The sequence below is a fragment of the Oncorhynchus tshawytscha genome, linkage group LG04, assembly GCF_018296145.1.
Source record: "Oncorhynchus tshawytscha isolate Ot180627B linkage group LG04, Otsh_v2.0, whole genome shotgun sequence".
NCBI classification, from domain to species: Eukaryota; Metazoa; Chordata; class Actinopteri; order Salmoniformes; family Salmonidae; genus Oncorhynchus; species Oncorhynchus tshawytscha.
This window is the reverse complement of record NC_056432.1, coordinates 45,866,933-45,883,412: the sequence shown is the minus strand read 5'-3', so window position 1 is coordinate 45,883,412 and position 16,480 is coordinate 45,866,933. Positions and strand designations below refer to the sequence as shown.

General features: G+C 43.1%; 1 protein-coding gene across 39 annotated transcripts in view; it reads left to right on the top strand.

Moving 5' to 3' along the window:
* Positions 1-16,480, top strand: part of LOC112248878 (calcium/calmodulin-dependent protein kinase type II subunit beta) — an 87,358-nt gene that overhangs the window by 38,902 nt on the left and 31,976 nt on the right. For 18 of the 39 annotated variants that reach the window (XM_042320771.1, XM_042320785.1, XM_042320781.1 and 15 more), the window contains exons 7-13: positions 8,696-8,798; positions 8,959-9,042; positions 9,318-9,412; positions 10,433-10,555; positions 10,767-10,850; positions 11,271-11,313; positions 12,602-12,694. In XM_042320771.1, the coding sequence (XP_042176705.1) occupies positions 8,696-8,798; positions 8,959-9,042; positions 9,318-9,412; positions 10,433-10,555; positions 10,767-10,850; positions 11,271-11,313; positions 12,602-12,694 (625 nt within the window). Of the gene's footprint in view, positions 1-4,452; positions 4,526-8,695; positions 8,799-8,958; positions 9,043-9,317; positions 9,413-10,432; positions 10,556-10,766; positions 10,851-11,270; positions 11,314-12,601; positions 12,695-16,480 lie in introns of all 39 variants that reach the window. The other 21 variants (XM_042320783.1, XM_042320787.1, XM_042320778.1 and 18 more) reach the window with 3 other exon arrangements.

The window sequence follows — 16,480 nt, the reverse complement described above, 5'->3', positions numbered from 1 at the left end:
TGAAACCATATCACAGTCAGAAAAGGTGAGGAATTTATTCCAAATTAATAATAGGAAAGAGATGACTATTTAGAATTATTTTCCAATGCAAAGATAAAATAAATAGATGTTTGCTCTTCTCACTAATGGCAAATGATTACATCTTATTATATTTAGCTATTGTTTTTTTGCATGAATAAGAGTGTCAACATATATTTCCCATTTGCACAAGGCTACTACTAGGCTACTTTTGCCTTCTTGCAATGCAATATTTCAACCAGTAGAAACTGTGCGTACGCATGGTCTGAAGTTTTCGGGAGGATAAGCACATTCTCACGTCAAGTTCAGTTTTTATAAATGCTAACTTTTGTATGAAAACATGCACACGCATGTTTTGGCACATATTTTGTGCATACGCAGCGTTTATAAATGATAATGACGAACACGTTCTTATTTACAATGACGGCCTACCAAAAGGCTTCCTGCGGGGACGGGGGCTGGATTAAAAATTTAAAATAAATACAAATATATAAATATAGGACAAAACACACATCACGCCAAGAGAGACAACACAGCACACATAAAGATAGACCGAAGACAACAACATTAGCAAGGCAGCAACACACGACAAAACAGCATGGTAAAAACACATGACAACAACATGTAGCAACACAACATGGTAACAGCACAAAACATGGTACAAACATTATTGGGCACGGACAACAGCACAAAGGGCAGGAAGGTAGAGACAACAATATATCACTCAAAGCAGCCACAACTGTCAGTAAGAGTGTCCATGATTGAGTCTTTGGATGAAGAGATTGAGATAAAACTGTCCAGTTTGAGTGTTTGTTGCAGCTCGTTCCAGTCGCTAGCTGCAGCGAACTGAAAAGAAAAAGACGAGCGACCAAAGGATGTGTGTGCTTTACCATTACTGACATTTAATCCTAGTAAAAATTCCTTGTCTTAGGTCAGTTAGGATCACCACTTTATTTTATGAATGTGAAATGTCAGAATAATAGTAGAGAGAATGATTTATTTCAGCTTTTATTTCTTTCATCACATTCCCAGTGGTGTTCTTTGGCTTGCAAGCCTCCCCCTTTTTCCTCCAAACATAATGATGATGGTGATGATGATGATGGTCATTATGGCCAAACTGTTCATCAGTTCATCAGTTTCATCAGACCAGAGGACATTTCTCCAAAAAGTATGATCTTTGTCCCCATATGCAGTTGCAAACTGTAGTCTGGCTTTTTTTATGGCGGTTTTGGAGCAGTGGCTTCTTCCTTGCTGAGCGGCCTTTCAGGTTATGTCGATATAGAACTATTTTTACTGTGGATATAGATACTTTTGTACCTGTTTCCTCGAGCATCTTCACAAAGTCCTTTGCTGTTGTTCTGGGATTGATTTGCACTTTTCGCAAGTACATTCATCTCTAGGAGACAGAACACGGTGTGACGGCTGCGTGGTCCCATGGTGTTTATACTTGCGTAGTAATGTTTGTACAGATGAACTTGGTACCTTCAGGTGTTTGGAAATTGCTCCCAAGGATGAACCAGACTTGTGGAGGTCTACAATTGTTTTTCTGAGGTCTTGGCTGATTTATTTAGATTTTCCCATGATATCAAGCAAAGAGGCACTGAGTTTGAAGGTAGACCTTGAAATACAAGGCCTACACCTCCAATTGACTCAAATGATGTCAGTTAGCCTATCAGAAGCTTTTAAAGCCATGACATCATTTTCTGGAATTTTCCAAGCTGTTTGGAACTCCCTCTCCCGGATCCGGGAGAATTGTCATCAAATGACACTAATTAGCATAAAGCAACAGACATAAAATATTACTAGAAAATATTCATATTCATGAAATCACAAGTGAAATATATTGAAACACAGCTTAGCCTTTTGTTAATCACCCTGTCATCTCAGATTTTGAAATTATGCTTTACAGCCAAAGCAAGACAAGCATTTGTGTAAGTTTATCGATAGCCTAGCATAGCATTATGCCTAGCTAGTAGCAGCGAACCTGGTCACGAAAATCAGAAAAGCAATCAAATTAAATCGTTTACCTTTGAGTTTCGGATGTTTTCACTCACGAGACTCCCAGTTAGATAGCAAATGTTCCTTTTTTTCAAAAATATTATTTTTGTAGCCGAAATAACTGTTAGTTCTTCACGTTTGGCTGAGAATTCGACCGGAAATTGCAGTCACGACAACGCTGAAAAATATTACTAATTAGCTCCATTATATCAACAGAAACATGGCAAACGTTGTTTATAATCCATCCTCAAGGTGTTTTTCAAATATCTATTCGATAATATATCAACCGGGACAGCTGTATTTTCAGTAAGACCGGGAGGAAAAATAGCTACCTCTGTATTATGCAAGAATTACTCTGAGAGCCCTCAGCCGGACACTTAACGCAATGTAGTCGTTTACGCTCATTCTTCAACATAATGGCGTGAAACTACGTCAAAATGCTGTAGACACCTTGGGGAATACATAGAAAAAGGAATCTGGTTGATAGCACTGCTCAATAGGGACGCATCGGAACGCAGAGCTTTCAAAACATGTCACTTCCTGATTGGATTTTTCTCAGGCTTTCGCCTGCAATATCAGTTCTGTTATACTCACAGACAATATTTTTTACAGTTTTGGAAACTTTAGAGTGTTTGCTATCCTAAACTGTCAATTATATGCATATTCTAGCATCTTCTGGCAAAATAGCCCGTTTAATTTGGGAATGTTATTTTTCCAAAAATGAAAATAATGCCCCCTAGTTTCAAGAGGTATTAAAGGCACAGTCAAATTATTGTATGTACACTTCTGACCCACTGGAAGTGTGATACAGTGAATTATAAGTGAAATAATCTGTCTGTAAACAATTGTTGGAAAAATTACTTGTGTCATGCACAAAGTAGAAGTCCTAACCGACTTGCCAAAACTATAGTTTGTTAACAAGAAATTTGTGGAGTGGTTGAAAAACGACTTTTAATTACTCCAACCTAAGTGTATGTAAACTTCCGACTTCAACTGTAGGTAGATATCTTTGTCTATGTGCATAGACACACACACCCCTCCCCCTACACTCGCATTAACATCTGCTAAACACGTGTATGTGACCAATAAAATTAGATTTGACACACACACTGTGCTGCCTGCGGATGTGACCTGGCTAGTATTTATTCATTTGGAGAAGACTAGGGATCGTAATATATAGCCCTGAACTTTACTGCCAGGCCGGTCCAAGCCGGAGTCAATCAGCTAGCTCGCTCACACCAAGACACTCCCATAATATCCTCTCCTTCCTTCCTTCCTTCCTTCCTTCCTTCCTTCCTTCCTTCCTTCCTTCCTTCCTTCCTTCCTTCCTTCCTTCCTTCCTTCCTTCCTTCCTTCCTTCCTTCCTTCTTCCTTCCTTCCTTCCTTCCTTCCTTCCCTCTCTCTCTTTCTCAAACTCTATTTCTCCCTTGTTTAAGCTCTAATATTCCTCTCTCTTTGTCCTCTCTTCTTCTCCTCTTCTTTCTCTCTCCTCCCTCTCTTTCTCTTTCTCTCTCTCTCACTTGGTGTCATTATATCCAAAGACAGTATATGATTTCTTTACTGCATACTGAAAAGTCAATATTCTATGTACTGTATATTTTAGACACAACTAATGATTTACTGCAGTCTATTTCAACACACATCGGCAGGTGTCACTGCTAGATAAGTATATTGCATCAACAGATTGAAATAACTACACACTGCAGATCGTTTTACTTAGAGTTAGAATTAGAATGAAGTAGTTTTTACTTTTATTTGGCATTTTGCTTGACAAAGAACCCAACCAACCTTTTTTACCCTCCCTTTCCCCCCAAAAAACACACGCATACGCACATGTACACACACACGCACACACACACACACTCCTGCATCTCAACACACTCCCTCTCTCTCACACAGCCCCTCCAACCCAACACGTGTGTGCATGCAGCAGCACACCTCCCTGTGTTGGATCACGATAATATAAATGCTACCTGTCTATGCACACATGTACCTGGCCTCCTACCATATGTCTGTCTCCTCCCCACATGGATCCATGTTCATATATTCTCATACCTTTTCATGAAATCGTCATACATTTGATGTTGACTTCTCCTTTTTACTTGAAAGTTGACCATTGATCTTTAATTTATTGGATGGGTGAAGACCAGTTATATGGTGGGAACTCCAATCCACAAGGCACCGCCATATTGCTCACATCTATACAATTATTTTAGATTTTTGGTCACCTAATTGGTAGCTAATCTTTTATATTATTGGTCACTCTTATTGCCAAACCATTGGGCGATTAACTTGGCCATGGGCCGCAAGAAGGTGTGTCTGTGTGATAGAAGTCCCCCACCTCCATCCCCTCCATCCCCCCCATCCCCTGGCCTTTGCACGGGAATGTAGCAATGCTGTTCAGACTAACATGCGCCCCCTGGTGTTTGCATGCAGTCATTGCATCCAGCAGATCCTGGAGGCGGTGCTACACTGCCATCAAATGGGCGTGGTGCACCGAGACCTGAAGGTGAGTGACAGGTATCACCTTACTGCCTGTATGTTGTGTCCAATGTGTATGTGTGCGTGTGTGTAACTGTTGCCCGTTCAGCGTGTGTCCAGTGTGTGTATAGGTGTGTCTATCCTCTATTTGTGTGTTGGTGTAAGTGACGTTTTCCAGCATCACTGTTTGGATTGTAGCTTTAGATAAGTATTTTGTCTCTTCTGTTATGCTGTAGCTTGTCAGGCCTACCCATTAGTTTGCATATTAAAAAGCAATCAAAAGCAGTCAGTTGGCCATGGTCAGTCTCCTGTTTTCAGGTCAGATTCTCCACCTACTTTAGCACCGTCTCTCTCTGCACCATGTGTTCTGTGACCTTTGGCCTATCTGGTTATGTCTGGCCAAATGCTGCTCCCCTATCTCTCTCCTGTTGTTGAAACAGCAGCTTTAACCCTTGCCAAATGCAGACCCTCTCTTTCCTGTCCTCTTGTTGAAACAGCACCTCTCCTAGTCTGTGGAGACTGCCAATATGCGTGCTTGTTACGCTAGCTGACTGATGGCTCTGCTATGCTTTGCTAAGCTATGCTATGCCATGCTGTACTATGCCGGCCCTATCTTGGAACAGGGTTTGTTTCTCTACTCTTCAGCCTAGGCTGCTGTATTAAAATTAGCCCCATGTTATTCTGTTTCCCAATAGCCTATGGATTTCTAAATGGCAATCGCTTTGTCCAATTGATTTGTCTCTATGGTGCTTCCAATGGAGTTGTATAGCTTCCAGTGAGACTGTATTTATAGATGAAACTACCGCAACAGAAGCGGTTGCCGTTTACTGAGTCTACTGTGATTGGCTTGCGGTCAGGGCAGTCCTTTCCTGTTCTGTCCTATCCTGTGTGTCTGTGTGTATGCTTGGGGGTCTGTGAGCAAGCTTGTTTGTTATTATAACTATTATTATTATTATTATTATAGCTATACCTTGTTTTGCATGATGCTAGTCTGCCGCTGTCATCTCTGGCCAATTCTACAGTAACAGAGTGATGCTGAGACTCATTAAAAATGTATGTAAAATAAAAACCAATGATTGCAAAGTTAAATAAACCATAGAACTCTTTGCACAAGGACTACTTTGAACACTTTCCGCCATATTTTTGAGTCATAAACATGTGTTATACTGTCAACATTGACTACAAAGTGTAAAGAGGATCATTTTGGTCATAAAGTCGGTCTCAACCAAAATGGGGTTTTGTGAGACTTGTGGTTGCGACTGCATCCCAATGTAAATTCATGTTGGATTCCATGGAATTGCCCTTTCATGCTAATGCCAGTGGCATACCCAGGCCCCCGGGCTGTGGCAGCATTCCTCTTGAAGTAGTGTTGTGTTTATCAGAACTGTTGTGGCTATTTTTTTTATTTAGCGGCCACACCTATCAGGTTACAGTCCGGCAGTACTGGGGCAATTCACCCAGTAGGCCATAGTGTGATATGACTGAGGACAACCTCTGGGAGTGTCTGAGTGGCGAGAAGAACACTCCCATCTTGGAAGCCCGAATCAGCAAATAACAAATCAAATTGGGACCATCAAACAGTTATGAATAACTGCTTAGTGTGAAAAGTAAAGCACAACTACAAAGAAGGCACACTGTTCTGTTGATATGTTTCTTCTAAAGTCTCAAAACAGAGAAATTAGGCTAAATGACTTAACCCAGTCTCTGGTTTCACAATTGGAGTGCCATTTCAATGGAGGCCTGTCTGTCTGGCTGCATCTCTTCTCTCTCTCCTCTCCTACACTCCCTCAGAAGGAATCTAAGCAGATAAAGCCATGTCTGGAATGTTGAAACAGCTCCCACTCTACTCCTGCGAAAGGAAAGATGGAGAAAGAGGGAGAGAGAGAGAGAGAGAGAGAGCTGGGAATCGTTCCATCCCAAACACCCACACACAGGCCCTCACTGCTCTCCAGCACCGCAATCTCTCACACTTGCATTCCCTCACCTAACCCACTTTATTGTGTGTGTGTGTGTGTGTGTGTGTGGAGGGAAGGAGGAAGGGCGGGAAGGAACTTGTGTGTTGCTGCAGAGGGCTGCTATTATGCGATGTGCAGAGAAAGATGTTTGTCTGTCTCCGTGTCTGTCTGTCTGCGCGTGTTGAATTTCTGTGTGTTTGTGCGCGTGGCCTGGACATTGTGTGTTTGTGCGCGTGGCCTGGACATTGTTTGTTTGTGCGCGTGGCCTGGACATTGTGTGTTTGTGCGCGTGGCCTGGACATTGTGTGTTTGGATATTGAAATCTATTTATTGGAAGCTTGCAGTTAATCTGAAATCCACCCACAATCATAGCAGGAATTATCCTAGTGCTTGTAGTTAATCTGAAATCCACCCACAATCATAGCAGGGATTATCCTAGTGCTTGCAGTTAATCTGAAATCCACCCACAATCATAGCAGGGATTATCCTAGTGCTTGCAGTTAATCTGAAATCCACCCACAATCATAGCAGGGATTATCCTAGTGCTTGCAGTTAATCTGAAATCCACCCACAATCATAGCAGGGATTATCCTAGTGCTTGCAGTTCCACCCACAATCTAGAGGGATTATCCTAGTGCTTGCAGTTAATCTGAAATCCACAATCATAGCAGGGATTATCCTAGTGCTTGTAGTTAATCTGAAATCCACCCACAATCATAGCAGGGATTATCCTAGTGCTTGCAGTTAATCTGAAATCCACCCGCAATCATAGCAGGGATTATCCTAGTGCTGTAGTTAATCTGAAATCCACCCGCAATCATAGCAGGGATTATCCTAGTGCTTGTAGTTAATCTGAAATCCGCCCGCAATCATAGCAGGGATTATCCTAGTGCTTGTAGTTAATCTGAAATCCGCCCGCAATCATAGCAGGGATTATCCTAGTGCTTGTAGTTCATCTGAAATCCACCCGCAATCATAGAAGGGATTATCCTAGTGCTTGTAGTTAATCTGAAATCCACCATTTGAACTTTCTCCATACAAATGAGTAAACCCTGAATCATATTTGTTTTTCATTTCACCTTCATTTAACCAGGTAGGCTAGTTGAGAACAAGTTCTCATTTGCAACTGCGACCATGGCCAAGATAAAGCGTACCAATTCGACACATACAACAACACAGAGTTACACATGGAATAAACAAAACATACAGTCAATAATACAGTAGAACAAAAGAAAACAAAAAGTCCATATACAGTGAGTGCAAATGAGGCAAGATATGGGAGTTAAGGCCTGGCCATCGAGGTACAGGGGGATGTATCGGTCTGCCCCTGAACAAAGCAGTTAACCCACTGTTCCTAGGCCGTCATTGAAAATAAGAATTTGTTCTTAACTGACTAGTTAAATAAAGGTAAAAAAGAAAAAAGAAAATGCATAAATCAGTATTATTACGGCTCCAAACGAGTTAGGTAGAGAGGTGGAGGGATGAGGGAGAGCGGGAGAAGAGGGGGGGTGTAATAATGAGACACAAAGAGGAAGACAGGCTGCAATGCCGGGTCAGCAGTGACACTGTTAACACTGTGTTTATACCTCACACACTCTCTACAGGCGGGCGGGCGTGTGTGTGTGTGTTTGCGAGGAAAGTAACAGAGAATGTGTGTCTGAGCTAGATAGTGCCTCACGCTCTATCATGCAAACTATCTAGGTGAAGTAAATATGCCAGAAGTCATCCTTTATACCTATCCAGTCCCTTCAGATCTGCAAACATCCGAGCAATGGGAACTAAGGGAAGGGAATAGGGTGACACATTTCTATTGTGTAGAGTGGTGTTAGGCTACAGTAGATCTACAGCACAGTAGCCTTGCAGAGAGAGAGAGAGAGAAGGGGCCAGTGGGGATAGCAGCCCATTATTAGAGTCCCCCTCTGACAGAGAGTAATGAGGCTGCTCTATCTGGAACAGAGAGAGAGAGAGGAGGGGGGGGGGGCACCACCAGCTCCCCACACCACAGCCCAAACCAATATACCCTAAACCACAGCAAACTATAGGTGTTCCGGTGTGTGTGTTTTCATTTGGTACATCTGTGTGTTTTTTCTGTTACTGTTTGTGTATGTGTGTAAATAAACTGTTGCAAACACCACAAGAGTGTTTGGATGTCTGCCTGTCTTCCGTCTCTCCCCCTCCTCCTTTCTCTTATAGTTCAAAGCAGGAGTAACCTTAGCGCCCCTCTCCTCCCCCTTCCCCCCTAGCCAGAGAACCTGCTCCTGGCCAGCAAATGCAAGAATGCTGCCGTCAAGCTGGCTGACTTTGGCCTTGCCATCGAGGTACAGGGGGATCAGCAAGCCTGGTTTGGTACGTTCTGACCCTAGATCTGTGGTTCTGACTGTACTACACCAACATGTTCTCAACCTTTCATCATTCATCCCACTAAGGGTGACGTGCTAAGCTTGGAGTTGTTTGTATTTGTGTGTTTGTGCGTGCGTGCGTATGTGTGTGTATTGTCGTGCTGCAGGATTTGCTGGCACACCGGGATACCTGTCCCCTGAGGTTCTGAGAAAGGAGGCATATGGCAAACCTGTGGACATCTGGGCCTGCGGTGAGCATCTCACACATTTACACACATGCGTGCGTGAGCACGCGCACACACACACTATTTTGGGCACACAGAAACACGCACACACAGACATTATACACACATGTATACCTTCACACCCAGACACAAATGCTTGGACACAAAAGCAAAGTAAATATTCATAAAAAATGCTGATTCTGTGTTTTTTCTCCATCTGTGTGTTTCACTCTCTCGTTTTCAATCTCGCTCTCTCTCTTTCGTTCTCTGTCTCTCACGCTCTCTCTGTCTCTCTTTCTCAGGGGTGATTCTGTATATCCTGCTGGTGGGCTACCCTCCCTTCTGGGACGAGGACCAGCACAAACTGTACCAACAGATAAAAGCAGGGGCATACGATGTGAGATACAAGATCTGGACGAGGCCTGCTCTCCTCTCCATTGCTACCTGCTGTCCTCTCCTATCTTCTCTTGTCTTCTCTCCATTTTCTCTATTCTCCTCATCCCCTCTCTCTATTCCTTTTCTCCTTTCCTTTTGTTCGTGTCCTCTCTTTCTTTTGTCTTTTCCTCGCCTCACTCCCCTCTACTTCTCTACTTTCTCACTCTTACTGCCACACTGCTCTCTGTTTGCTCTCCTGTTCTCTCTTTCTTTCTCTCTTTTTCTGTCCCTCTCTTTTTTGCACACCTCATCTTACTTATTTTACCCTCTCTCCCTATTTCGGTCGTCCACTCCCTTCCCCGCAGCGGCTCCTCTCTGCCTCTCCCCCCGTTTCTTTTTTAGAAGTAACTAAATCACCTCATTAATATTTTTAGAGGAGCGAGAAAGTGCCTACAGTACCTTGAGCACATTAGTCCCATTTCAGGAAAGAATGTCATGGAGATTGTCGTTGAGCTATGATGACGTTTAGCACCCCAAAAGCCTATCATTAAAAGACACATTGTCCCAGGTCGCTTGGTGACAATTTGCCGTCACATCCCGATGTTACATATTTATTTGTTAATGCATTATTTATACAGGACATACATTGTCTTAGTAAGGATGGTGAGATAGTACACTTTTACACCACGTCTATGAACACAGTCTTATATAGAGAGGAGTACCCAGTATATTTACTCGGGGTATTCCGCTGGCTGTGTGTCTGCTGGCTTTCTCTTCTGCCTGGTACTTAGTTATATAATTGATCGTTCAATGTAATTGATTGGCCAGCGAGTGCACTCACCTGGGACCTGTTCAGAGCAGTGGAACATTTGAAACATTGCTGATAGAATTTGATTGATTACCACTGTAATACTTTTCAATGATAGAGTATTATATAGACGAATGGAGAGTCCAGAAGCCTAGAACCTGATCAAGCCCGCGTGTGTATCTGTGTTTGTGTGTATCTGTGTTTGTGTATGTCTGTGTGTGTGCCTGTGTGTAGTTTCCCTCCCCAGAGTGGGACACAGTCACTCCAGAGGCTAAGAACCTGATTAACCAGATGTTGACCATCAACCCTGCCAAGAGGATCACTGCCCAGGAGGCCCTCAAACACCCATGGGTCTGCGTAAGTACACATGTCACTATGTATTGTAATATATCCAGGAGAGATAAACACCCACTCATATACATACACACAAAGGCGCAAAGATTTAACTAAGTCTCTGTGACTTTTGACTCATGTGACTTACATTTCCTCTGTATCTTCTCTCTCTCTTTCTGTCTGTATCTCTCTTTATCCCCCTGTCTCTCTCTCTCTCTGTCTCTCTCACACACAGCAACGTTCTACAGTGGCATCCATGATGCACAGGCAGGAGACCGTGGAGTGCCTGAAGAAATTCAACGCCAGGAGGAAACTCAAGGTCAGTGGATGACTTTGGTTTTCTGTGTCCGTTTCAGTTCATTTGTGAGTGGTTTTCAGACCTCAACTGTTTTCTTACGTCAAGACGATTCCATGCCACTTGTTCTATAGCTATAGCCTGTTATGTAGCTATTTAGCTAAATTGTTGGGTTTAGAGCATGTAAGAAAGGCATCTCACTGTCATTAAAACTTGAAACTAGCTATATGCCTAAATCTCAAATGAATGGAAAAGATTTGCACAATATTATAATCTGAAGTGTGGCCTGTTTCCATGACTCTGTCGTATCAAAGCAGTCTTGGTTTGACCCCCTCTCCTCTTTTCTCCTTCCCTACCCTTTCCTCTCCTCTTTTCTCCTTCCCTACCCTTTCCTCTCCTCTTTTCTCCTTCCCTACCCTTTCCTCTCTTCTTCTCCTCTCTCAGGGGGCCGTGCTCACGGCTATGCTGGTTTCACGGAACTTCTCTGGTAAGTGTTGCGTCAACACGCACACCTACTCTTTACTTCGTGTGGAACCTGCAAGGGTGTGGGGCTCTGGCTAGAAGTTGCCCTTAGGCACAGAGTCAGGATCAGCTAACCCTCCCTAAAGTCAAGGGGTTAAAGGCCACTGACGAGATGCACACAATGTGGCAGCTATTTGGAGATGAGAAGATGAGAGTCCAGTAGCAAATGTAGCAAACATGTGCATTTTCAACAGTATATAACTCATTTTCATATGCTACACAATCAGCTGCATGTCGGTCGGTCTGTCTGTCTGGGAGGTTGGTGCTTCAGTGAACATGAGTCACTCTGATCGTAACAGCAGGCCTTAATTTGTAAAATGATCTGAGGTCCTCCCCCGGCTTTATCCACACACACACACAAGCACCTAAAGACACAAGCACGCACACACACACCTGTGTGCCGCATCCCCACTCCAACACCCTCATCTCCTCAGGAAGAGGAGCCATTATTAGAGTTCGGTCATCCAGGGATGAATCACAGAGAAGAGATGGATATGAGAGACAGAGAGATGGATGAGGGAGAGCAAGGGGAGACGGGTTGATGGATAAGGTAGAAAGAGGAGAGGAGAATGATGGATGAGGGAAAGGGAGATGTGAGTGAAAAGGAGAGACTATTATTTTGGGATTATTATTATTATTATTATTATTATTATTTTCCCACTGTAACAAACTGGCTCAAATTAAGATCCTACATCTGTAGATAAGGGAGAGGGTGGAGAAGGCTTAAGAGATGGAGTAGGATGTGAAAGAAAGAATGAGAGGCGAGATGGGAGGTGGTGTTAGAAGGGATGGAAAGAGAGAGGGGCCGACAAGAGAAGTGAAAGGCTTCAGTATCCTTGACATCTCCTTCTAACCCTTATGAACGGTTCCAGTCGGGTATTGGATGATGGTGTTAGATGTATCACTAGCTGTGTTCACTCCTAATAGTCACTTCGCAATGAACTCATTTGATGCTTTATTTCAGTGTGTTGGTGGCAGTGATGTGTACAGTGTAGAGGAAAATAACCTACATTGGGAGAACTTGGACAATTTATGTCTTCTATGTCAGGAAGATATTGTGTTTCTCTGCGTGCTCTATTAATCCGCCTCTCTTTTGGACTAATGAACCATATTTGTTTCCTTCTCTCCATTTATTCCTTACTTCTCTGCCCTCTTCCCTCTATCCCTCCAACCTCCTCCTCTCCTCTTCCCTTCTCTCTACTATTCTGCCCCCTCTTTCTCTGTGGCAACTGTGTGTGTGGGACACCAAACAGTCGGCTGTCGCTCCACCGCTCCAATCAGCATCACTGCCGCTGCGGCAGCTGCATCCGCGGCAGCGGGCTCCACCACTGGGCTGGTGGAACAAGGTAGCCTGGCACACCTGGGGGTGCTACCCTCCTCACTCCCTCCCTCTTTTCTCTTATCGTCCTCTCTCCTTTCCTCCTAGCATGGGTGTTCAGAGCATGCCACTTCCATCGCCACACCTCATTGGCCACCTGGCCTCTTTCTCGCCACTCACATGCTATTCCTCCTCTCCTGCTCCATCTCCCCATTCCTTCACTGCACATAGCAGCACAGTGGAGCATGCCTGACCCAACAAGATCTGTCCTTCTTCTCCCTTTCTGATCTCTCTTTCTCTCTCATTCATGTTCCTGCTAACACACCATTCCATACAGCTTCAATCCCATCTTCATTTGCCTCTTTTCATTTGAATACCTCTATTTCCTTCCTCGTTCCCCTGCTCTACCTCTCTCCTCAATGATTCTCTGTTAATAACACTGGGAAAGTTTACCCCCCGTCATTTTGAAGGATGGAACGGCCCATGGGCTGTCGGTGAATGCTGCATGGGGAACTGGACTGGTGCATGCATTCTAACACAGGGGGTTTCAGGGATATGACGCGTGGTTAACACAGTGAAAGATGCAAGGTTGGGGCTTCTCATGAAAAATGATTTTTTTATACCTGTAACAATCCAAAGTTTGCGTATGACATAACAACAGAAGGATGATAGTTTGCCAGTAGTTGAGTGTGTAATTGCACCACAGTTGATGAATAAAAATGCTACAGAATACCCACTACACAGTCTAGTGTAGGGAAAGATTCCATCAGTCTTCTAAGTACATTGTCATTGTTGGCTACTGTCCTGTATGTTCAGCAATACTAGCATTGGCTAACTATTCAATTGAGTGTATATAATGTTTATAGTGTAGGGATAGAGCTGATGCAATCAGCTTTGCTGTCCTCACCACTTCCCACTGTCTCCACAAGACTGATCAAATATTGCAACATCATACTGACCTGTCTGTCTCTCTACATTAGATCTACTCCTCCTCCACTAGAGAGACAGAGACAGACGCTCGGGATCCGCAGGATACAGTTAGCCTCCCTAGAGGCAAATTAGAAGTTCACTGAAATGTTTCTTCTTATGAAAAACCAAAATGATTCTGGCTTGATGCCTTCATCGGGATGCTTACAGACTGGCACAAGACAGACAGACAGGCACAAGACAGAGAGACATATACAGAATGGCACAAGACAGACAGACAGGCAAAGGTTTTTACAAATCAGCCTCCATCCTTGCTTCTTCCTGTAGGGCCTGCTATTTACAGGAATGTAAGTGACCATTCTTAATGGGTATTAACCAATATGATCCATTGTCTTCTTTCTCTTAATCTCTTCCTCCCCTCTTTCCTTCCTTCCTTCCTTCTTGCTTCTGTAATTTGTGGCAAGGTAAGGAGCCTTCTTGCTTCCTCTACAGCACGGGTAAGCAACCCTGGTCCTGGAGTGCCGAGGGAGTGCCGATTTAACCGATCTGGAAGACCAAGTGTGTTGAATTTAGTCAATCACTGAACCTATCAATTAGCTCAGTTGGTCAGGTGTGGTGCCTAGTTGGAACAAAATCTTGCAGTACCTATGGTACTCCAGGAACAGGGTTTCCTACCCCTGCTCTACAGGGTTTAAGAACCGCATGATCTTTGGGTTTACAGGTTGGGGCAAAACGCCATGGAATTCTACTTTCTCTCATTTTATGGAATCTATCTGAGCGATCTGAGAGTGAATGTAACTGCAACCAATGATGTATGTAAAAACAAAGAGGGCTAAATATGTTTGTCTATGACTGCAACTCAGTGGTTGTTCTGCAGCTCCGACCACTTCCATTCTAGAGTCTGTCTAAACTTTCTGAAAGTGTTCCAGAAGCTTCTATTTATTCAGATAGAAGGCTCTGGTCTGTTCTATAGTGGATGGAAAAACAATGTCTTCTCTCTTTCCTCCTCTCTATCCTCTCCATCCCTCCCTCTCTATCTTTCTCTCTCCGAGACTTCAAACAAGATATGAGAATGCACTTGACTTGACACTGTTATGTCCCTTAATGAAAATATGCCAGTGAGAGGCAGCGGAGGAAAACTCCACACAAATCCTACCGATCTTGACATTCGAACAGTGCCCTTTGGATAACAGAGGTGGGCCCAGTATCCCGATAGCAATGGAACTTAGGCTTACGAGTGTTTTAATGATGCATCTTTCCTACAATGGCCGAAAATGTAACGTGTTTCCCAAAACACCACGCAGAGAGAACGTTCGCTAAAGTGCGCCGTTGAGGCATGTGTCGATACTGATAGGATCGAAAGAAAGGCTGTGCTGCTCTCGGATCAGCTTTCTCCATTCAAATCTTACCTTAAATTTATAATTATTCCACAATACTGCCGACGGATCAGCTCCGAGAGAGATATCACCTCTGGCTGCAAATATGGAGGCTGCTTATTCTAATGCATATCTTATAATATGTACTAAATGAAGATTTGTGCTCATTGTGCACGGTAGGCTACACATCATGAAATATATTGATGATAAAATGATAGACAGACAAATAAAACGAAATTGAATGAAAATTGTGACGCAGGCATCTCGGGTTTTCATTTGAAGCATAATTGTATCATTCGCTTGTGTGTAACAATGCAAACACATTGGTAACATTGCATTTGTTGTCCACTTTGAAGTTATCGGCAGTCACAGATAGACAGATAAACACATTGATTTGATGTTTAACGTGACGTTTATAAGGTGACGCGGTGAAAGCCTTGTAATGAAGAGAAATCAGAGTCGTGTTGGAGCTAGGATCACAAGCATTTCATTACACCCGCAATAACATCTGGTAAATATGTGTATGTGACAAATAAAATTACATTTGATTTGATATAAAGTGACCTGGTATGGAACGCATCGAACCGTTGAGTCATAGTAATTAGGTTTCTCCAAAACTGCTCTCTGATGCTTCTGATGGCTACCAAACTTGCTAATGGCCAGTCTCTAATGACCGGTACTCAGCGCTCTATTGTCCCTCTAATGACTCTGACATCAATGCAAATGCTATTGAAAATCAAATCAAACACTTCATGAGAGCCCTGGCATTCAGAGTTTGAGTGGAATAGGGTCGGTCACCCTTTGTGCAGCGAGAGCCAGCTCCTCATAGCTGGTTGATGCATGGAATAAAATGTGTTCCTGTTGCGCAACATTTCTATGGGCTATGCTATGCAATTGCGTGAGAAAACAAATTTGATGGCCCCTATTAAAAAGAGGATCCCATCAGCATTCTATTGGCCTACTATATTTATTTCTCAACTTTCCACATATTAAGCACATTGCTTCTCTTTACAACCGGAGTAGCCTACCTGGCTGGCATGAAAAGTGAACCGTGGGAAAAGCGTCCTCCATTTGCTATTCAAGTGCATACGGATTACGTCTTTTTTCCCACTGCCCTTAGATATTTTTTTTGTGGGCCATTCTGAATAAGAAATAAATCCACACACATATATATATATTAGTAGGCTATATGTAAAGACCAGATTAAATTTAGAATCGTCTGTGTGAGAATATGATCAAGTCATTGTCAAACTGTGAATGAGAAACTGATGAAGTGTGTGCAGTCTACGCAAGAAACACAGCAGAGCACTTCCCTTTCATACAACTTTTTTCAAATCATTAGTTGCATCATGCAGGCATAAAATGTATTAGAAATCAACAAATATTTCCATAAAGTTTGTATCCCAACTAAAGTTGCATAAATAACTATGGAGGATCTGGGGCCGGATTCACAAAACCTTAAGAAGAAATGTCTTCTTAACTGGCATTTTTTCCTTAACTAAAGGCTTAAG